We start from the raw sequence: 24,691 nt of genomic DNA on the forward strand, positions 1-24,691 counted from the left end.
ATGGTCTGGAAACACAGAACAGCTGCTCCGCAAAAGAGAATTAAAAAACTGACGATGTGGCAAGCCTGCATGAAGAATTCGCGAGAAAGTGAAATATGGAAAACTGTTATATAACCGATTATAAAAAATATATGTATCCACAAACTGTATTGTTTATTATCTTGCATTGTACTGGAAAATCCTGATCGAGGTAACAATGCCGGGTTTCTTCCACACCATTTGCAACCTTGCCTGCGGCCGCCGCACCACTAAAATCGGCCTTTCTTCGCAATGTTTCGTTTTCCTTTCACCAAATATTTTGCGTAATTTCGGAATGCTAATGACTGCATTGCTCCCCTGTCAGACTCGCGAGGCGACCATTGACATATTCCACTCATTAAACCAACATTCATTCACCGATGCCGGGACACAATGGCAGCCAACTCGACTGAAAAGGCACGAAAAGGATCGCCGGCTGCCGTTGCGACTTCGGCGTGCGGATGTATTTGCCAGGCTAATAATAAACACCCAGCCGAAAAAAATGTAAGAAAAAACGGAACGCAGATGATGAATGCGGGGTGCGAGAACAATGGCCACAATGGGAAACAGGATCAAAAATCAGCAACCAGAGAAGCCAGGAGCACTATGAAGTTCGGGGTGAGCCTTCATTGGGGTGCGGCTTTCGGTCCAGGTCGAACTACCCCGGGGCGGAGATCAAAGCGAGCTGCAACTGCCATTAACATGACCATGTACTTCTTCTTTTTACCGCCGTAGAAACTTATTACAAAAGTTGACATTGTGTCAAACACGGCGTAACGAGCGCGCCACACCTTTCGGCATTCGCAATCCCAATCGCAGCTACGAATCCCGCCGAGCGTCGTGCGGTTCTCGTCGCAATTATTGCGTTTGAATTGTCAACACCCCGTGGAGAGATGGCAGTGGGAATGGGAGTGGTGGTCAAAACCGAAATACGCCACGGGTCATGCCGAACCACTCCGACCCCTGCAATCATTTCGCCTGTATATGTGTGTTTTTAACGCGTTGGGTGTCGATTGTTACAATAACATTGCCCAGAGCGCAGATTTGCGCCTCTAACGACGATGATGACACTGGCCATCCCCGGTTCCGAGATGACCCGGAGGAGGTGTGGGAGATGTGTCATTACTTTAGGCACTTACACTGCGTCCATGTGGCTCTTAGCACCTTCTGTAATTTATGACTCCGCTGTGATGGCCCCTGATGGACCTTGATGATGATAATTGGCGTCAGCTTCGGGTTCCGTAAGCCCTGTCGCTAATGGGGGTACGGGGTTATTACTCCGAGTCTCTGTTGATTTATCCCCACATCGATTTCCATGCATGCGCCATAGTTGGTCCTGTTCATCAGCTCTTAATCCGCACTTTGGAATTGCCCGCAGGAGCTATTGATAGAGCCGCAGTGTAAACCTTCCAACAACAGTTTGTCATAATATACACCGGAAAAAACGCTGGCACCGAGCTTAAATCGCAAATGAAGAGAGACGGCAGAGTCGCAGGAGCGCAGAGGAGGCGGCCAATAAATCTGATTTATTGGTTTTCAAAACAGATTTTCGGAGCGCAGGGGACCGAGACCACAAAGCGAGTAAATCGAAGGGGACGCAGCCCGCACTCGTCCCGAAATTCGCCATGACACTTGTGGCCAGATGGCCATATGGCCGGAATGCCCGTTGTACGATGTCTGCCAAATCCATCACAAGTGGCGGACGGAGTCCTCGCACTGATGACACAAAGCGCGGAAGGATTAAGCGCCGCAGCGCGGGCGGGGACAATGGAGTTCATCTGGGCCGGAGGATGTGGCACTTGGTCGGAGCTGGTCGGCAATTTGCCGCTCGTTTAGTTGAGTTGTGCGACGAAAATAGAATAAATGGCACAGATAATGGAAAAAATGGACAGCTGGATGGGACGGGATGAGCGTAAACCGCTGCCCTGGGCAGCAGCCACGTCCGAGTCCTGCAGTTCCTGGTAATCCGACGATTAATTAAAAACGTTGTCCTCGGTAAAGGGCTTAAAAATTGAAATTGATTGCCGGCGCAGCCCGCTTCGGCTTATGCAAAGTTTTCCGCGACCCTCCGCCGCTTCCGCCTTTCTTTTGCAATTTCGGAAAAGTTCTACCTGCAAATAACAACAAACAGGAATACAATCGCAGTTATTACTGGCAATGCTCCAGGGAGCCGAAAGTCATCAGCAGCGAACAAACCCATCATCATCGCCACCTGAGCGGCGGAAAGTCGCTTAACAAGCTCCCGGGAAATCCCTGGGGCCAGTTGCCGGGAAAGTAAGACAAAAGTAAGCGAAATCAGCGAAATCCACTTAGAAAAGTTCACAGGAGCTACAGGCAATTACCTCCGCACAGTTTTTAATTCTAATCAAATTTCCCCTGTTTCTCCGGCGAATATGGTCAGTGGCTATTGGGGAAAATTCACATGCAAATCATCGAGAATCCGCGAACTACCCCTTGCAGAAAGCACACGCGACGCAGTTTGTCAGGGTATGATTCTCTTCGGGCCAACCAACCCACACGGAATCTGGGAACTATCCTTACCAGAGGTCCTTTCTCATATCAATTAGTTACAAGCGAGTACACTTGATTCATTAGCGTGATAATTACGACCAGACGGGCAGCCAAAAGGACGATGCTGACGAGAGTTTGACATGATCTTAGCAAAGTTTCCCACGAGAAGCGCCGAAAACAAAGCGAAGGCCAGGCCAACATGCTTTGTCACGATGAGTGGGCGAAAGCCAGGGAGGAGATGGAGATAGAGGACCCAGATCCAGCGAATCACTAAAAATAACGTCAACAATTTCGAGCAGGGAAAGTCGAGCAATTAAAGCTTAAGGTTGAAAGTGCAAGCACGGGGAAAGCACAGTTCCGGAAGGGAAAAGTGAATTGACAAAGTCAACAGCCGCGACAACAAATTGCCAAACGAGCGGAGCGTGAAACTCGACTCGGATCTTTGGATCTTCAGGTGGGGTGGTGGAAGGATGGATGGAACCGGATGGATGGATGGATGGCCGAGCCACTGCAAAAGAAAATATCCCCTAAGCCAACCGACAATGGAGTGAATCCTTCGGCGCAAACCCTTTTAATTGGAACACAAAGGAAGGCAGGGCGGAACTGCGAAATTCTTTCGCTTTAAAGCGTTGGAATATTGCACAATGGGATGGCTGCGTCTGTTGCCAAGACAATTGATTTCGTCTGCCCCATAACTCATCGCCGTATCACCCATTCCCAACCCTTTGGCAGCCTGAAATCGACGTTTACTTCCGAGTTTCGATTCGATGCGCGATTTGCCTTTGATTTCTATTAAATTATACCTTATGCTCCGCTCGAATCCACCCCTGACCAAGGCCCCTGCAAAACTGTCATATTTACCCCTGCGCTCGTGTGTGCCAGCGCTAATTGCAGTGTGTTCGGAGGTTAGGGCCTTGAGTATTTGCTCAGCAGATTTTGTTGACTGGTTCCCGGTGCGTTGATGATGTGAAGTGATCCAAATTGAAATGTAATTTTGCGCCCAAACAGGAAACGGGATAATCCCCTGGACAAACACCGAGCCAAAGGATTTCGATTCCCATAGTTGGGCCACCTTTGACCCACTTTGCGGCCGAGTCCCGGTGCCATCGATAGAAACGCAATACCCAATTATCACATAACAATTTCCGCTGCAGCTCAAAGAGGGCTCATTTCCCTCCACTCGATCTTTAATTTCCTTCCAATTTATGCTGCAAATCGAGGTCGCATCCCGTTGAAAGGGCCCGGCAGCCAATTTGCCCAGCTCACGATGGGCTGTGTACTAGGATGGGCTCCCCGGGAGTGGAGTTATGTTCGGGTGCTTATTAGATGAAGTCGAGTTTTCAGGACGCATATCAATGGCCTGGGAGCCGGAGTTTGAGCAGCATGAGCAAACAGCCAGCGAGCAAGCAAAAACCGCTTCAAGTGTCAATCAGTGACAACACAGACACCACACACGAGCACCGACGCTCTGGTAGAAGCTAATCGATTTATGCTGTAATATTCAAAAAGTTCCCCATAAGGACCTGGCCCGGAGGACGACCTAATCCAGTGCGACTCCCTTGTGCGCCATCGCCGTTATAATTTCCCATTCCCCGCCCCCAGGATCCCCTGAGCCGCCCACCCAGGCCACGTGTTCGCAGAGGACGGGTCCTGTTTGGGGCCAGGGGCTCTGGGCCATGTGTGTCCTCGGAGCTGTCGTCTGTTTATCTGCCTGCATTTGTCGCATTAAAATTGAATAAAAAATCAATCTCAATTCTAGCATAATTTGATTCTTGCCTTCGATTATCGGAGCGGTGGGTCGTGAGCTGGGGCAAATGAAAAGCGGAATGCAAAGAAAACAGAAAATAAATAAGTAATAACCTGTGAAGGCCTTTGCCTGTTCGGCGGAGATATTTGTGTGGCGACTTTTTGGGTCTTCGGAGGGGTTTCCATCCCTTTTCATTTCACTTACCCCACTTAGCCCGCCTGAGCTCCCTGAGCCCTCCGAGTGCATTAGCAATCCACTTTTTGTCGGCATCGAATCTCTTACTCGAGCTTAGCACCAAATTCACTTGGCTCAAAGTTTATCCTCCGCCACATGCGGGGGGTCGCAGGACCTCAACTCCTTCGAGTGCAGCGCTTATTCCAATGCATTTAATAAAGTGTTTATTTCGGTTGCAACAAATTTGCCAGCTCAGTGCGGCGAGCGGAAGACAATGCCAACTGGAAACCTGGGCACGACACAAAGGAAAATTGCTTTTCCGCCGCGCAGACACTGCGGCAGCCACATCCGCACATGGGGAAAATACCTCGCACGCTCCGTGGCAGTGAAAATATGTGGCCATTCGCATCCGCCAGGAAAATGGAGAGACACGCGCTCCTGGCCAAACCATCGAAGTTTTTCCCGATGACGTATGGCCCTGTTCGCAGCCAGAGATGCCTGCGTGCCACGAGGTTTTCCGGGGCTTTCCCGGGGTCTCCCATCCGGAGGATCTTGGATGGGGCCCACTGGCTCACGCTGCCATCTCGGGAAAAACTTTTCACTCCCTGCTGCCAGCATAGTTTTATTTTGTTCGCAACTTGCCTTTTACTTTCCTGCTTTTCTATTTGTCTTTGGTTGAATCCAAACTGCGATTCGGTGGGCGGGCGGCGGAGGGCGGCGAATCGGTTTGAGTGGCACATTATTTGATGATGCTTTTCGCGATTTTTTCGCACTTGAATGCCTGATTTTTATTAGTTGAATTCTTTACGGTTTTACTGCGTTCCGCCTGCCAGCGAAAAGTTTCAGTTTCTTTGCTTTTCCGCCAGTGTCTGCGAGGGAAAAGTTTCACGTTCGGAGATTTTGAAATATGGCCGGAGAATCAGCCTGCCCCGATAATCGAAAGTGCCTTTGTCTGGCCCCTGGCTGCCGGTTGATCACTTTTTCCCAGCGATTGGGTTGTGAATCGATGGCTGTAATCACGGCGGAATGGCCCTCTTCTCTCCGGGAAAGGCGACGCGACGACTCGCCGAAAAGCGCAAAATCCTGATGAAGAATGCCAAAAGTAAAACAAACGAAGCGACCGACGAACAAACGGAAATGAAAGTCAATTTGAATACATTACCAATTCTAATTACGATTTTCAAGAACAGCGAACGAGCGGCGGGTCTGCGGAGGGAGGCAGCCAACTGCGATGGCTTGAATAATATAATATTGGCTGCTGCGGGAGACGTCCTTAGCCAAACCGTCCACTAACAGCCCGGAGAAAGCCACAAGCATTCAAATTGGAATTTCAAAAAAGCGAATGGACAGCAGACCTCCGAAGGGAGGGCGGGATGGGTGCTCGCTGACCAAAAGATTAGCCAGAAAAGCCGGGGAGAGGAAAAGCTGCGAATTTTCACAGCCAGTGACAGGAAAATGGCGGCCACGAATCGTATTTGAATACATCAGCTCTGTTAAATAACCGGAGCCAAGGGGGGGAAATCCGCCCGCGCAGAGTATCTGCGATTCGCCACAGCGCCTTCTTGTCCACGTCTGGGATGAATCGGGGTGGGGTCCCTTGTTCGCTGAGATCCGCATTTCGTTATATTAAAAATTCAAATACTTTGCCTTATCGCTTTAGACGCAGCTTAAGCCACCTGCAAGAATCAACACCCCTCAGCGGCCCACCCACTCACTTGACTTTGGGCCCCCAAACACCAAAGTTTGGCTGCTAGACTTGCTTATTATGCAGGTTTTTCCTATTTTTCCCCGGCCCGCCTGCCAATGCCAAGGTCCTCGTCCCGGAAAGCCATATCATGTGCCTCATGAAAAAATGCCCACGGAAGGGAGACCGAATTAGAAATGAAAATTAAGTAAATATTATAATATGTTGCCACCTGGCGGGGAGGAGCAGCTCCCCGGCGACCACAGCTCCCAGTTCGGATTCGGTTTGGCAAATAAATGATAAGCATTACATTTGATATTCATTATTTGATAACGTGCGGCAAGGAATAAAAATAAAAACGCCAGCGGAAATGAAAATGTAGCCCCGCGTTTGCATTCCGAACGAGCTCTATTCGCAGGTGGAGCACAGGGGGCAGACAAGATGTCGGATTAAATGTTTGCCTAAGTGAAATATGCTAAATGTTATGATATGTGCGGTTGGTTGCGCGGCTTCTTCCAGCCCATGATTTATGAGATTAAAGTGGGCTTCTTGGGGCGGAGGAGCTGGGAGGGCGAAGCCGGAAAGATGGTTTTTCTGCCTACGGAATGACTTGCAGCTCATCATGCGCTCCAAGTGTAATTATGAAGGGTTCACCAGACTCCAAACCCTGCCAGCCGAGTCCATTTATCACATTAGCCGGCTAGACTAATTCTGTTAAAAGCATATGAATATCCCAAAAAGAATCCATTCAATGGCCCCCGAGCATGCAATGAGTATTTCTTTTTGGGCTGAAGTCAAATCGCAACATTCATCAGAATGTAATAAAGACAACAGCCATCGGATGACCGAATGGTGGATAGAGCTCAGCCAGAACTTTTTCCATATATGTATCGATTGACTTCTCACAGAAGACATTCTGTAAATCATTTTTCGGTGTTGGGATGGGAGAGCCAACCTCCTTGGATCGAGACACGAAGAAAAGTAGAGACTCGAATGGAGCTCGCTGCGAATCGGCACTCAACTTTATTGCATTTTAGTGGTATCCTCGGCACTCCGCTCCGAAAATGTGATTCGTGGAAAGCCAAGTGCTGCGGAAAACTGAGGTGGGAAACGCTCCGGTGGAAGCCAAGAGCAGGACTCAGGACCCAGAAGGACGCGTGTGTGCTCGCTTAGCGTGAAATTATGAGCGCCTTTACAGCACTGACAACAGCACGGCGAATGTCAACGACAAGCTTAAGCTGCTTAAAACAAGCCATTGCCTCGAGTGGAAGGGGTTGAGGAAGGGGTAGCGAAGGTGAAAGGTGCCTCGGAGGGGAGGGAAATGAAAGTGAAAGTGTCAAGGAGGCGGCAAGCGTTTCATAGCCAAATTAAATTGCTCCCTGGAAGGAGTCAAAGGGAAAGCGAAAGGATAATGCGCGCATAAAAACATTTTTAATGAAATCGAGACGACGACTTCCAACGGAGACGGCAGCGTCTAAGACAGTAACAAGTGTGTTTTAATTTAAACCCTGGATTTACCTTGCACAACCCGTTTGTCTACGAGGAAGCAGCAGCGCCGTCGTTCCCCCTCGACTGCGCATTAATTTCATATCCCGCTTGAAATTTTAATTAATTTTCAGCTTGATTGCGTTTTAAAGAGCCGCTTGGTTTATGTTTTGAGGGGCTCGGTGATGTCTTGTGGTTGCCCTGGGCCTGGGAATTTATAGTTATTGCGGCGAGCGGGGTGGAGTAGTGTGTGGGCGGACCTTTGTCTCGGTCGCTTTGACTGAGCAGAACAAATTTCGGTTGCAACCATTACGGACTATTTACATCTCCAGTGGCTTCTTAATTAATTTTTGATCGGAACACAGTGCTGTGCGGAGACTCACCTTTACTCGTGTGCCTGTCCACGCTTGGATCCTTGAGACCTGCAACAGAAGGGAGAAATTTGGTTAGGAATTCTAGTTGGGGTAGTATTGTATGTCTGTAAAAACTTCGCGTAGTGTATGTTTTGATACAAATACCGCTAATTACAACCTTCAAGTAAAGAAAACTTTTCATAAATCTTGGCCAACAGAGCTACCCCTTCGAAAAGGCTACCAGAAAATAGTAAAAATCTCCCAGAAAAAGTATACGAATTGGCCAATAAATCGCAGAAAATAAAAGGCGAAGGCAAAATAAGGAAAGGCACAAACGAAACCAAACAGATGGAAGCTAAAGATATCCTGGCAAGGCAAGCCTGGTATCGCAACTCTGTAAACTACTAATTAATTTCTCGCCTCTTAACTGAGCTAGGTCGGAAATGGATTAAAGTTTTTAGGGCGGAAGTTCATTCTTTTCTGCTGCAAAGGCTTCATCGCCAAGGCAAGGCCCTTTCTTTCCCACACAAGTCCTTTATTTTGTCATTGTATCACACAAAAACACCTTAGATCGAGAAAAACATGTCATGACGATCGCATACCCTCGGCAAAATAAATATATATTTTGAACTTTCTTTTTTTCCGATTTAGCTATATAGCTTAATTAAATGAGAGCGTGCCGAGTAACATAATTTTTTATCGGAAAATGTTGTGATCAGACTTTTGTATATATGATCACAGTGTTGTAGATTTCCGGAAAAATCCAAAAGAACGTCCAAGAAACCCGAAAACGGAAGAGTTATCAACACGAAGAGTTCTTCAGACAGTTCTTGGAAAAAGTAATCATTTGACTTGTTCCCTTTTTAATGCCATTTGAAAAGAAAGGCCTTCCGTTCTAAGCTATAATTTTGTTTAAGCACTCCCTAAGCAGCTTTCGACATTTTTATTTTAATTTCATTCGCCGCGACATTTAATTAATTTTCAGCTATCACCGCAAAGCAGTCGACAGCTCCGCTCTTTGTTCCCTTAGAACGCTCATTCTCTCTCAATTCAGATAATGTCTAGCCAATGGAGAGAAAACATACAACATTTTAAGTTTGATGAACCTTTAATACCCTTTCAATTAAGTTGCATATCAAGAGTTCACAATAACATATTTTGTACATATAAACTACTATGAATCTCATCCAATCATGAAATTGTACAAGAACTGTACAAGAAACGAGTCTAACATTTGACCAAATTGGTACTGTAGGTTAAGACGTAAAATTTATTGATAACACATTAAATTTAGTTTCATTTACGTTTAACAATATAACATGTATTATAATTTATTTTTTTAGTTTTCTACCATTAAATAATATTTTATTTTTTCAATAATAAACCCCAAATAAGTCCATTCTATTTATAATAATCCATCCATTGTGATAACAAGAGGTATGTATCCCTCAAAGAAAGTGTATTTCAGGGCCTTGCTGCACCAAAGTTCAGCCAAATGCTGATGCTCCTTTAAATAATACGCCGGACAAAATTGCAGTCTTATGGGAAAATTCCCCACATGCCGCAGACTTTGCGGTATTGGTCGACCGAAAGCGAAAAACTTGAAATGGGGCTGTTGGGAAGAAGCGGAGCTGGAGATAATGTGGTTAAGGTTTAATTGCAGTTGAGCTGCTAAGGTCAGACGGGTGTGGTGAGGGCAAATAAACGGGGAAAAGTGGCAAGTAAATAGAGTAAGCGTTTAAAAAACAGTTGAGAAGGGTGCGGATTAGGCAGCCGAAGAAAACAGCAAGAATTCATAACAGTGAAGTTGAGTTAATATTCATTAAGAAGTTCCTTAAGTTTTATGGGCCTTCAGCCTCAGTCAGCTCCCCGACAAATCTCGATTAATTATGGCCTAGACATCATAAAATTTGATGTTTGCATCTTGTAAATTGTCTCTGGAGCGTGTCAGCAGGATAGGGCCTGTTAAGTAAATTATCACGTCATGCGGCAGGGAGGGATGAGTACGGGGGTACGACTCCACTATGCTCATCCGAAAGTTTTATGTCAGCTACGTGCTCATAAATTTCGTAGCATTTTTTGCCCTGAAACATTTGTGGCCTGAATCATTTTATTGGCGTCTGAAATTAGCAACCACTGGGAATGGGAAACCTGGAGGGCGCAGAACTCAGATGAAAGTGGGGGTGGGGTAGCTGTTGTTGTTGTTGGGTTAATTAGAAAAGTTGCCCATGCTCGAGTTCCACTCCATTCAGGAGTTCATCGAACTGAGCAGCAGCATCGGAGGTTCGCCATTAACTACAAGTCCTTCAACAAACTTTAAATATGCATTGCCCTCGCCGGAGGAGTAAGTTGTGCTCACCCAGATTTTACAATCAGCTCATCTCAATTGCAATCACTTAATCGTGGCGTTCCATTTCCCAGCACCAGTCCACACAATCCTCTAACCAGGCAGTGGGCCCAGGGCAAACATTTTTGAGAGGGCTCTCGCAATCCGCACACTTAAAATATTTACGCAATCAAAATTAATGCAACTGTCATGTTTTCCCTCCCGCAGGCAGGAACCCTTCCCTTTTCCCACCCCTCTACGCCCCTGCCAGAATGCATTTAGCGTTAAATGCAAATACACTTTAGAACTGTAGCCAACCGCTGGCGAGCCCGTTTAACCGCTCCTCCACCCGCGAACACGTTTAAATTTAAACAGTAAAACCAAACTCATTACCAACAACAAGCGCCGGATTGCCGACCAGTGGCGGATTTTTCGTTTCGAGGTTGTTGGGCGACTAACCCTGCCAGTATTGGTATTTAAGAAAAAGCGCACAAAAAGTTTAAGGGGAGCTTAGAATGGTGAATATTACTTGCAAGGAAAATAGGAAGAACACTCTTTAATTTGATTTGAGTATGTGTGATGTGTGTAATTATTAAGTTCAGTTAAAAGAACAAAAGATTAGAAGCAACACACCTTATTTTGACCGAATTAAGATTTAAGATTTATATTTTATTGCATTGGGTAGCATTCGCGATTAATTATATTAAAGTTTTCAAAAAAATGTTGGAAAGTTAACTTTAGTTTAAAAACTAGCTGGTGTATTAATTAACGAAGAGGCAAGCGGATATGCTTATACTTATGGATTCAAATAATATTCAAATATATTACATAATTTATGTTGGCGAGACTTTTACGATTTGAGGGAGTATATTTTAAGGTCGGAATGTAAAGAATGTAAAACCGTTTTATAAGTACGGCCCCACTTCAACGGTCCTCGAAAACCTCTACCGAGTGAGGTCCGCTCCTGACTTGGGAGGGTGCATCGTTGAAATTACCAAAATGTCCTTTTGCGAAATTTTGTGGACATTGAAAATCGCTTTGATTGAACCGCATGCCAGGCAGACAACAGATACAGTTGCATGTCGATGGGGCGCTGGACAATTGCCACACATAAAACAAACACGAGCCCCTGGTCCTGCGGATCCTGCCACAGCCACTGCGGGAACAACTCCGAAATCCACTCGGCAATTGCAGCTGCAAATGCGCCTCACTGCACTTACAATGCACATCAGGGGAGGCGAGTGGGGGGGGGGATACTGTCGGGTCCACAGTCTGTAAATTGTCCAGCGAATGCGGATTGGGAATTGGTTTTATGTCGCTTGCGCCTCAATGGAGATGCATTTTACACTGCCCTGCTAATCTGCGAGCGTGGCGAAAGCGAAAGCAGGCCTGCTCCTCCCGCAGGACCCCATCCTTGCCCGTCCCCCTTTCCCCTCTCCCGGCCACTGGAGGACGCCAGTTGACTTTGAAAATCAATTAACAACATCAAACAGAAGCCGGATGCTGACGTGGACAGCTGTCAGCCAGCCCCACCCAGAGCGCCTCCCGAGTCCTGATCCTGGCCTCCTCCTGCGGAAAGTGCGTAAATTGCAACTGTAAATCAAATATGACAACGCGAACGGCGGCAAAATCTGCATGTGTGTCAGTCACATTAATTGTCCACGCCCCTCACGAGGGCTGGTGGGCGTGGGGCGGTTGTACTTTATTGTTGTGTTAATGAGTGTGCATAGGCGGCTGCGGAGGGGTGCAGCGGACTGCAGTTCGCTGACGTGACATAAAAATGTGTTACCCGGACGGGGAGGGGCGGACATTTAATTAATTGAATAGAAAACTTGCTCAGAATATCGAATATTAATTGGATATTAATAACGTAAATAATTGATGTTCGGTTGCAACATTCTTTCCAAAACATTCTACCGACCGTTGGAACTGAACCCCCGTCTTTGGGGAAGAAAAATCTCCAGAGACGAGACGCGACAACAAACAGAAAGCGAAAGACAAACAAGTGATGAGGAAAGCAGGGAAAAGCTTTTAAATCGTGCAGTTCGGCATCATATACTTGCTTGTTAACTTTCGCCAGATATTGATGCAATGTCAACCGGTCGATCAATAAACGGTGGAAGCTCCATCAGAAAACTCTGAGCACTCGCCCCTAATTCCCCGTTCCCCATCAAATGCAAATTTATGTCGCAATTGAGACTTAAATCTAGCTGGAAAGTACGAGGGTGGTTCTCCTGCCCCGGATTTTATCCCAATATTTGGCCGTGCCGTTTGCTTTCCATATTGCCTCTCGCTTATGTTTATTAAATATTTATTTTGCGACATTTATTGAACATTTATGCAGAGCAGATACTAAACTCCAAATTCGGGTTCCCAGCCGGGATTTATGGACATTGATGTTAAATTGATGTAGGTTGACCTTGTTCTCCAGCATCCGCCCTGTGTTTTCACTGCTCTTCAGTATGCAAAGTCATGTAGCGAACTCCACTGCGTATCCGTGATATGCATTCCTGGATTTTCTAGGGTCTGGCCTGCACGCCTTCCTTGTGTTTTGCATATTGTTTACATCTTTCGAGTTTCTGTCTTTCCGGCTCCCACTTTGCTTATGCAATCATCCCAGTAGGCGGCTGATACCCGGCTGACCTTTTCACCCCGTCTCCCATCCAGTCCGGTTGCGGCAATGTCGAATTTATCTCACAGTTACAATATTTAATTTGCTCTTACACAAATTGTTGCCTTTTACGCTTCGTTCTATAACAATTTTCTTTTACTGGGCGTCATCAACTGTGGCTGCATTTATTTCGCCATCCCTTACAGTTCTGATATTTAAAGTTTACATTTGAAGTAAAAAGCTAACAAAAGTATATTTTTAAAATTGTACGTTAGTATATATTTTATTTAAATTCACACATTTTCCTTTATTCTGTAGGGAATGCCACCAATCACTTTTAAATTTTATTTTAGGTGTCTAAAAGTAAATTATAAATTTTAAGCTAAGAGGTACAATGAACTTTTTCAGAAGACAGTCATTTACAGTATTCACTAAATTCTTTTAGACGAATAAAAAAAACCTTGTAATTAATGTGCCACAGAATTAAAGTAAGTGTAAAAATCGAAATGCAATATTTATTTACAAACAACATTTAAAATATTTTAAAAGCTATTAATACCAACAGCCCATTGATTTACAAACAAGGTGTAAAGTGAATAAAATTTTTCAAAATCATATTCAAAACTAAACCATTTAAAAAGGTGGCCAAGAAAAATAAGAATATGAACTTTAAAATTGGTAACGATTATTGTCCCTATTAAAATAATTTTGAAGTAAGCAAAAAAATTGATTGATCTCATAAAATTAAAAAAAATAAAAAAAAAAGTTATGACAGGTTTTTTGTTATAAAAATAAACTAACATTTTTTTCAAGGGATACAATCCTAAAATTAATTTTGAAGAAAAATTTAACTAATATTTATTTCCCATTAGAACAGGAAACTATTAGATGATATACTCCGTGTGTTCAATGCCATCGATTGGGAATTGATTACAGAAGTTTCATTTGCTCATTGGTGTTGCACAATTAAGGCGATCAAATCATTTTAATAAATCCTACTATTTAAGTCCGCTCTTACGAGTGAGTACTGTAAGCGCACACGTATAGCTTGTGTTCGGTGTCGACTTCATATCCCGAACAGCACCGAAGCAATAGAGAAGCCGGAAACAACGATCAATTTTCGGATTGTTGCCTGTGAGCAGGAAGCACTTCGGTGCCCCAGAACTTTTCCCCCATTCCGGGAGGGACGAACGGGAATCGAGGACCAGGGCAGGCACCCAGCATATTGCGCAGGTGGAAAATTTATAATTTGCGAAATTGCCACACTCACACACGGCTCACGCACGTTGGCAGCATGTTAAATGGGCATTCAGGGGGACCTGCCCCCTTCCACCTCCTTCCAGGGGATCCAGCCCTGCTGCCTTAAATTATGTTAACCTCAAACGAGACGATCCGGCCTCCGACCCAGCACGACCCGTGTACAAAGTTCGATTTAAGGCCTCGTTTATTTTGCCATCCTCGCAGAGGGCGGCAGAGGAGGGCAGCAGTCTGGTTGCATGTTGCAAAAGTTGTTGCCGTTGCACAACCGCATGCCACAACATGCAGCCTGACTGGACGACCTGCGGGACTGGGGTTACGGCCGGGGTCGGGGTGCGGGGGTCTGGGACTAGGGTTGCGTCTGACATGCCCCACTTGGCAATTGCCAAAACTATTTGTTTACTTATTTAGAGCAGGCCAAAGAAGAAAGCCGGCAGGGCATGTTGTCAAGGCATGTTAACTGCACAGAGAGAATTCTGACGTTCTGATCTGAGTTGAAAATGTTCTTAAAATGAGAACGGCATTTTTTGAGCTCAAAATGTTCTCTTTGTGATTGAATCAAGTTGAATTTGTACTTAAAATTTGGTTAAACCAAAATTGTTCTCAAATCAAGAACGAAATGTTATACATTTATCACGTGGTTCTTAAATCAATTTCAATTTCTTCTCAGAAACCCAATAATCTCAATATGTTCTTAAAGTAAGAACGGGAGGGACAAAAAATAGAACGAAAAGTGAGTTGCATTTCGACTTGAAATGGTGTGTTGCGGATTTTTTATAACGCGTTAGTATCTTTCGGTTAACAGCAAGCACGCGTTAGACCCTTCTACTTTGCTCTTCTTCTTCTGTACCATTCGGCTGGCACATTTCATCAGCGTTTCGATTGGTTTGCAAAAGTTTAAAGTTAAAGTAATGGAAAGTGAAAGTGACGAGCAGTTGTCAAAGTTCCTGGAGGATATTAAAATGGAGTCCGTAAGGAAATTCCTTGAAGGTTAGTATAAATTCCTAAGTTCATCAGCTCTTTTACTCTCATTTTTTGTGCTAAAATAAACGTACGTATGTATGTATGTATGGTATGTACACATGTTCGTATAAGTGTTTGCTTTTATACGGAAATTTGGCTGCAATTAAGTGCAAGTGTTTTTTAAAGAATTCGGAAAAGACAAATTCGTTCGTCTCCACGTGTGTTTGTACTTACATACATACATAACCACTTATTTATACATATGTATGTAAATATATACAGAAACAAATACTTATTAAATAATAAAAAACATTACCTAAGATTTAAATATTTATAAGCTTGTATATATATGTACCTTAATGTTATAAGAGATTTAAGCCTGTAATTAATCACATATTATATACATATCCCATATATATTACAATTCAATAAAAGTAAAAAACTATTACAAGCCAATTATTATTATTTTAGCGTTTTTTTGGGAAGGGTATTCAATCTAGTATTTAGCTTATTTCAAGAACGATTTGAGCTCATTTTTTCATTTTACAAGTCTAAAATGTTCTTCTTTTGATCCCAAATTCAAATAAAATCAATATCAAAATGTTATTATATTGATCCAAATATGTTCTTAAATTAAAACCAAAATCAACTTGAAAATAGAACGAAATCATCTCATTTCACTTTTTTAGTTCCTACCATTTCGTTCTAGAATCAAGAACATTCGGATCAAAATAAGAACATTTGTGCTTACACGGTTTTTAAGAACGAATGTGATCAATTCAATCACAATGTTCTTGGTTTTTCCTCTCTGTGTGTGAAATATGCGCATTTAAATGGACATGGCAGGAGGAGGTCCGGGAGAGGAGTGCGGAGCAGAGGTGCCCCAGGGAATCATTTGTTAGCACCTACGGTAGGCGGCCACAGGGATATTGATACGATAAATGCCTCCCCGAACAGATGCCCAGGAGCCACATATCCATAATCTCGTGGCTCTACCAAAACACCATTAAAAGTATACAAAAATATAGTACCCCCGTACTTTTGTGAGAGTCAAAGCTCATCTCTTCAGACGTAATTAAGCCATTTGCTGCACGTTTTGCCAATTCAAAAATGGTACTCCATGCCCTGGTACTTCCGGCCTCCAAACCTCTGGCATCTTCGTCTTATCGCCTCCACCAAATGCAAAGCTGGAGAGGCCGAGGCCTCCTTTGAATCGCCGAATAGGGGAGTAATGTGAACTGCCACATAACGAGGCGTGGTTTCATCCCCCTGCACTGGGGAGGGGGCAGGGAAATGGTGCCCTCTGGGCACTGAATTCACAGAAAAATCACGCGCGCTTATCTGCGCCGTAACCTTAACCAAACCCACGCAATTAACGCCCATTGGGCTGTCAGTATGAAAAATGAGCGATGGGGGAGCCCCCGGGGAATCGCCAAGGAGGCAGTCTTGAGCAACTGCGAAATGATTTGCGAACGACGAGCGGCCGCTATCGAATTCTCGATTCCGAGTTCCGAATTCCAAACGCTCCACTCCACCAATAGCTACAAATTTTAATTGCTTCAGCGATATCTGAACGGCTGGGGGCGTGGCAGGCGCCCCAGAGGAGCAGTCTGCGTCATGGCCATAAGTCGCATTGATAAGGGAGTCACGTTCTGGTGCCGGCAAAGGGAAAGACAATGTTGTTGCTGTCTTCATTATCAATGACAGAATAAAGCGGAAGAGGTTGGCGCCGGAAACAATGGTTACTCTTTTATTGCCAGAACCTGGGCCTCTGCCTGTGAGTCAAATTGATAAGATGCTGAAAATGACTGGGAAACAATAAACGTGGGCATGAAACGAAAAAGCCAGTGTTCACTTGCCGGGGAGATGGGTGCGTGGAAGGAGGTGTTTCTTTTGAGTGGGGGAATACCAATGGGGCACACAGTTCGCGGTGCATAAACAGAACGTTTGGGACATTTTAATGAGCGGCAGGAGGCGGGCTTCGAGTGCTCGATAGGTTCCTTGCAGTCCTTGGGAGAAATTCGAGATGCCCTGAGGTGAAAACTTTTCTGCCGAAAACAATTTAAAGCACTCTCGGAGCAGCGCAAACTTTTTGCCAAGATAACTGGGTAAAGGTTTGGCTAGCCCTGGAGCTGAAATACGAACTGCATCATCGCTTCCACTTTCCATTCACCGCAACATTGTTACACCTCGTGCCTAGTGCTCGGGCTATCCCCAGTGTCATATCTTTAAGTTGACCCATTTGCTGAGTCAGCCAAAGCCGGGAAGGTCCATCGAATCCCCCACCAGTGGCCGGCTAATTTCACAGCCAAGTTAAGAAGCCAAGAACTCGACGGTCATTTAATAAAATTTCATTTCCACCCATCATTTCAACGTCCTCGGGACAGAGACAGCGCTCAGGGAAAGTTGGAGTCCGCTGCAAGTCCCACAATTTTGATGCGCCACAAAATTTTATGAAATACTTGGAGAGCAAATTTTATGTGAGTTGGCGGCGATAAAATTTTAGCGCTAGCAAAAGTCACTGAAGAGCTTCCAGCGGTTTCGCCGGACTCCCCTCAGCTTCTCTTGTCTTTGGGTCCCCGGGCTCGCCTTTGGCTAATAATACCAGAGCATTTACACCTTTATGGGGCGTACTTAGAAGCGCTTATTTATGCTAATGGCGGAAATGGGCCGGGGGTGGGGCGGGGACTAGGACCTGTCACTAATTCCACCCCGAAGCACTGTAAAAGCTGGAATGCCGAACAACAAGGGATAGTGAGCTTAAGATTTGAGCAGGTAAAGTTGCAGTGTGCGTATATTTCATCACACCACCCGCAAAGTTTGGGCCCACCCTCGCCCCTTGACCTTCCCAGCCCCTTCCGCCTCCTGCAGATCCTGCCCTCGCCCGGCGGACAACGACTTTCGTGCTTCACATTCTTGTCTCGAATGTGTTTGTAATTTCCCTAGAGTGTGTTTGACTTTGACGACTTAAGTTGTAAAACTTTAACATTATCATTTTCACTACGACCAGGCCAAGACCAGGAGTGGAGCCCAGGACACGGGCAGATCCTTGGAGCATGTGTGCGCTGCCGGACGAGAGTCTGCTCCTTCAGATGTTTGTCCTGGGCCAGACAGACATTTTGATGATGTTGACCTTCGCTACTTTTACTTTTACTTTCGCCGCTCGGCTTCGCTTCTCGGCTTCTTTTTAAGTTTTCTGCGACCTCTGGATATTGTTGACATATCGTATTACAAGGAGCAGACGGAGAACCAGCGACAGGGACCAGAGAGAGCGGGAAAGTTCAGGGAGCGCGCCACTCTTGCCTAACCCTGGCTCGAATTACGAAATCCCAAACCGATATTTTGGTAAATTCTCCTCACATGTGTCAATTAGTTCAATCAAAGAGCGAACACACATCGACCGCATGTACCATCCCCAGATGAACTACCCCAGAATGTCAGCTGCGAATCGAATGTCACTTTCAAGGTTTCCATCTAGCCCATTTTTTATGTGGAAAATAATGAGAGCCAAAGAATAGGTAAATCACGCCTGCAGCGAATCCACCCCTAAAAAGATGTGTCCAATATTAAAAAAAAAAACATTAGATTAATGTTCCGCGTCTTTTTATTTAGCTGGGTTTGTTTGGCTAAAATGTATTATTTATGAATCTTTGAATCTATGTTGATGCTTTCAAATGAAATACTTGAGTATACAATTTTCGGTTTCATGGGATCCAAGTTCTTTTTTTACATTTTACCTTTTCTTTTTTGCCATTCTATAATTAATAATATTTATTACTTATAAATTAAAAGACATTTTTTCAAAAGAAAATCAAGAGGAAGTTAAAATGCATAATTATTCCGCTCCAAGTCCGGCTTTATTTTTCACATGAAATGAATGTCCCATATTTGGTTCTAAACGTTCCTGATAAATCCTTTAAAAAACAATTCCTTATTGGCTTAAATAAGTGTTTCAAGGGATCCGAGTTGTTCTTTAATATTTACAAAATTACTTGTTTGCCATTTAATAGTAGTAGCTATTAAAAGCGGTTGCGGAGGTTTTTTAGGCGGTTTTAAATGTATTTTGTATGAGTTGTTTTTAATTGCAAGCGTATACTCATCCCATAATCAGTGTGTTTGGTATTCCACGGAACCCTCCCGTTTTATTGCATTTCAAATATTGTGACCCCTCGTTATCTTCTGAGAATGAGCAGGAGAAAGTGAACGTGCGTACCCACGAACCCGAATCTCACCCCCTACCCTCGAGTCCTTGCTCATGACTGCTTGTGCGCGAAGGTGTGAAATTTTAATTTTGTGAGTTTTTTTCAAAATGTGCAGTTTTTATTTTAGAAAAGAGAAAATTATACCATTGGAAAGGGCTTGAAAAATGCTTTCCAATGATACCAAATTTTTTTTTTTTTTTTTTTAGTGAGGGGGTATACTATTTAGGGTATCGGAGGTCATCGTCGTTTTTTGCCTTTTTCAGTCGAGTAGTGGGAATATACGGGAGCGGCGGTTTTCGCAGCGGAGGTTTGGACGCTGCCGAGACTGCCGCTGCGATGACAGCCGCTGCGGTCTTATACTCTAGTTTTTCTTATATGTTATACGATTCCTTTTGAGGAGTGTGTCTAGGAAAAATGAGCTGAAGAATCACTTTAATGTTCAAGTTGTATAAGACTTATAGGATCACTTTTCAGGGCTAAGGATATCGAAATTGTTTGTGTCTACGATAAAGTTAGAAGTTAGTGTATAGAAAAATTAGCTGAGGATATCGAAATTGTTTGTGTCTACGATTAAGTTAGACGGGTGTGTATAGAAAAATTAGCTAGTGGGATCACTTTAAGGCTTATGTTTTAAATTTCTTATTGGGAACACTTTTCAGGGTTTATATCTAAAGGCCACCCAATAATATTTATGTGTAGGATAAGAAGTTTAGGTTTAAGAATTTCTTAAAACGGTGCACTGAAGCGGAAAATTGTACCGAATTTCAAATTCTGCCTCTCTCGTATATTCCCACTACTCGACTGAAAAAGGCAAAAAACGACGATGACCTCCGATACCCTAAATAGTATACCCCCTCACTAAAAAAAAAAAAAAAAAAATTTGGTATCATTGGAAAGCATTTTTCAAGCCCTTTCCAATGGTATAATTTTCTCTTTTCTAAAATAAAAACTGCACATTTTGAAAAAAACTCACAAAATTAAAATTTCACACCTTCGCGCACAAGCAGTCATGAGCAAGGACTCGAGGGTAGGGGGTGAGATTCGGGTTCGTGGGTACGCACGTTCACTTTCTCCTGCTCATTCTCAGAAGATAACGAGGGGTCACAATATTTGAAATGCAATAAAACGGGAGGGTTCCGTGGAATACCAAACACACTGATTATGGGATGAGTATACGCTTGCAATTAAAAACAACTCATACAAAATACATTTAAAACCGCCTAAAAAACCTCCGCAACCGCTTTTAATAGCTACTCTTAGCTTAAGGCTTAGGAAATTCGAATGGTTGCATCGCGACATCTTATGCCAATGCTGGCCCGACCTTAACTGACCATTTATTCATATCTTGCTTACACAGAGATTGTCTTTCCTTAACCTATGTCGAAGTTGCACACCTTCGATATTTACCTACATCGAGACCCCTCCTACACCACGTTCACCCCCGGTAACTTGTTATCAATCCTTGTGTTCGTTTTCCTTCTAATAACCATTCTACTGGGGTATTGGGCTGCTCCTTATGTTCGAGAACCAATCGGATTGGTTCTAGGAGTACAACATGCCTGTATGCACTCCCTGTAGATGTCAACCTGTTAAGTGAACATTCTGGACTATAAAAATGACACCACTCAAATTGCTCAGGATCAGTTCTTCAAATGCCTCAGTACTGTATTCTAATAAAATAATTAGATCCACATCGGTCCTTGCAATCGCGCCTAACAATTCTAATCGTGCTTTTTACCTTTTAAACGAGTGCCCGAAAATTGTTAACAACATTATCGTGCTTTTTACCTTTATAACGAGTGGGTGAAAATTGTTAACAACATTACAACATATAACAATATATTTTTTGAAAAAAAATATTAAAACCAAAACCCTAAAAATGGAGTCATTCATTGCTTGTGATTTGTGCACCAAAAATGTGGAGATGAGTGAGTTTGAAGCTCATTATGCTCAGTGCTCAAAGCCTCGGAATGCCTTCGAGGTTTTAATGTGTAAATCAAAAATAAGGTGTGACTTATGCTCTACCTTAGTTCATAATTATGAATTTGATGAGCACTATCAAAATTGTAATGGACCTATAAATGCATTCAACGTTTTAATGAATGTTGAAAAACGGCAACCACAAAACAGAAGGCAAAATCATCTGGACGATCATCCCACAACATCATCAAATGCTCTCAAACGGATGAGAATGGATGAGGGTAAGGAAGTACTCAAACAAGGAAAAAAAGCTAAGATTAGCGAAAATAAAAATGATTTAAAATTAGAACTTTTATGTCCTACTTGTGGTGATAAATATCTTGCATCAAGGGAACGTCAACACATATTGACCGATAAGCATAAAAATGCATCAGCCAGAGAAGTAAAAAATAATGAAAACATAATTCTTCTTAACTCTCAAACTGTTTTTCCGGTTAAATCATATCGAATCAATAGTACAGTCCAAAACACTATTGATTTAAAAGATTTTTATCAGCATTGCCAAAAAAATATAATTGAAATTATAAAGCATTGCATGATAGAATATAGAGCCATTAAATTCAACCTAAGAGTTTATGGTACCTATATTAAACAAACAGACGAAGGAGTTACTGTTGAAACAACAAAACATTTTGGGACATCATATAAATCTGTATACCAAAATGAAAGCATTATCGATGAACTTAATATGGCAGTAGAAAGCTTACTAGCATCGAGCAGTGAGTTTCAAGAAAAAGACTCCGGTTGGGCAATAAAAAATTTCAATTATTTTGAAATTACTATAATAAAGCTAGAAAACATTCCTGCTAGCGGATACATTCAGGCCCCGAAGAATATAAGAGCCCGAAATGCACTTATTAACGTACAGAATACTGACGTATTTTGTTTCAAATGGTGCATACTGGCATTCATAGCTAACAAAACTCATGAGAGTGCTACTTTTACAAATGCAAAGCAAAAAAAGTATTCACGAGAGAAAATGACAAAGCCCACAACTTACCACATTAATATTAATAATGAAATAATTGTATATGACGGAATAAGATTGGATTTTTCAGGAATCGAGTTTCCAATAACGAATAAAGGGATTATCCATTTCGAAAAAAATAATAAAGACTTTAGTATAAATGTTTATGAGATCGATGCTGATGGTGATAAAATTATCGGTCCAACGTTTAGAACCAAATGTATTCAACCTAACCACATCAATATATTGGGAATAAATAACGTAAACCAAGACAGTATGCATTACGCTTACATTACAAGTGTAAAAAGATTATGCTACTCACAGCATTCCAAGGCCAAATCAGGAGGATATTTTTGTGATAACTGTCTACAGTTTTTCACAGTTAATAATACTACCCACAACAAACTTGAATGCGGGAAAGTGGCCTCGTTTTACCCTGAACCAAACACTACAACTTCATTCAAGGGCTTTCATAAAAAATTATCTCCTCCGGTGGTGATATATGCCGATATTGAGGCTGTTCTTGAAAACTATAGAACATGCCTAAATTCGTCTTCAACGTCGTCAACAACAAAAGTGCAGAAGCATACTGCATGTGCCGTATCATTTTATATAGCACATAAATATAATCCGGATCTTAACGAATTGTGGACATATGAAGGTATGTAAAAAGCAATAAATAATTCATTTCTTAGTATTTTAAAAACTAATTCAAATTTTTTATAATTTTATAGGCGCTGACTGCATACAAAAATTCTGCAAATCACTAAAGGAAAAAACTACGAGCTTGTTTTACATGTACTGGTCGACCCCCAAAAACCCGATTGCTAGCACAATCCATGAACAGGAAGGAAATTGCTGTGCCTGTGAAAAGGAAATAAACGCTGACGACCTGGACAAATATTTTGATCAATTTTCTGGAAAATACATGGGTCCCATTCATAAAAATTGTAAGCCAAAGTACAAATTAAGTGATCCCTTCTTTCCTGTAGTATTTCATAACTTATCTAAATATGACATACATTTATTCATTACTGAATTAGAAGGAGACTTAAGCCCCATACCCTGTAATAAAGAGCTTTATATAGCGCTAACGCAGTCAATTAAAATAAATGCATCAAATAGATATAAAATAAGATATATCGATTCGATTAGATTTTTAAATTCTAGTTTAGAAAAACTATCAAGCTACATGGAGGACAAAGATTTTAAAATTCTAAGTACTAAATTTCAGGGAGAAAAATTTAAGCAAATGCGTAGGAAGGGTGTTTTCCCTTACGACTATTTAGATAGTTTTGAAAAATTTGAGGATACCCAGCTTCCTGACATTGATAGTTTTTACAATTCTCTCAGCGAAGAAAATTGTAGTATAGATGATTACAATTTTGCACAAAAGGTTTGGAAAACTTTCAACTGTAATACTATAAAAGATTATATAAAACTTTATTTAGAAAGTGATGTTTTAATTTTGACTGATGTTTTCGAAAATTTTAGAAAAATTTGTCAGAAAATTTATAAGCTTGACCCTATTAACTATGTTACAGCACCGTCAATATCTTGGGATGCTATGCTCAAGTATACTAATGTAAATTTAGAACTTATTAGTGACGGAGACATGTACAACTTTTTAAAAAGAGCGATAAGGGGTGGGTTAACTCAATGTACCCAAAGAATTTCTATAGCTAATAATAAATATATAACTAACTTCGATTCAAGTAAACCAAATAACTACCTCAGCTATATTGATGCAAATAATTTATATGGTTGGGCAATGAGTCAACCCTTACCGCTTTCAGGATTTAAATTTCTAAGTAATGATCAATTAGAATCTTTCGATTACAAAAATATTTCTGCTGAGGGAAATGTAGGATATATATTAGAAGTGGATTTAGAATATCCTACTGATCGGCATGACTCACATAACTACTTGCCTTTCTGTCCAGAAAACAAAGTTCCTCCAGGAGGTAAGCAGAAAAAACTTATAGCTGATTTATCGAATAAAAGCGAATACATTATCCACTTAAAACAGCTTCAACTTTGTATACAGCATGGTTTAATTGTAAAAAAAATTCATAGGGTTTTGTCTTTTACACAATCATGCTGGTTAAAGCCTTATATTGATTTAAACACTGATCAAAGAAAACTAGCGGAAAATGATTTTGAAAAAAATTTTTTTAAGTTAATGAATAATGCAGTATACGGGAAAACAATGGAAAATGTCGCCAAGCGTAGAAATATAGTATTAGTAAAACATTATAAATCAAGACAAAATTCACCAGGCTTCAGGCAACGCATAGCTAGACATGACTTCCATAGCGTTGAGATATTTGGGACAGATCTTGCAGCGATTGAATCAACACCATCAAAAATTATGTATGATAAGCCAATATACATAGGAGTTGCTGTTTTAGAA

The 24,691-nt window shown here is 42.4% G+C and overlaps 1 protein-coding gene across 5 annotated transcripts in view; it reads right to left on the reverse strand.

The window, feature by feature from the left end:
* Positions 1-24,691, reverse strand: part of Ten-m (teneurin transmembrane protein Ten-m) — a 346,722-nt gene that overhangs the window by 298,638 nt on the left and 23,393 nt on the right. For all 5 annotated transcript variants that reach the window (XM_070995750.1, XM_070995749.1, XM_070995748.1 and 2 more), the window contains exon 2: positions 8,003-8,041. In XM_070995750.1, coding sequence (XP_070851851.1) covers positions 8,003-8,041 — 39 coding nt within the window. The remainder of the gene's footprint in view (positions 1-8,002; positions 8,042-24,691) is intronic.

This window comes from Drosophila suzukii, chromosome 3 (genome assembly GCF_043229965.1).
Source record: "Drosophila suzukii chromosome 3, CBGP_Dsuzu_IsoJpt1.0, whole genome shotgun sequence".
Classification (NCBI taxonomy): domain Eukaryota; kingdom Metazoa; phylum Arthropoda; class Insecta; order Diptera; family Drosophilidae; genus Drosophila; species Drosophila suzukii.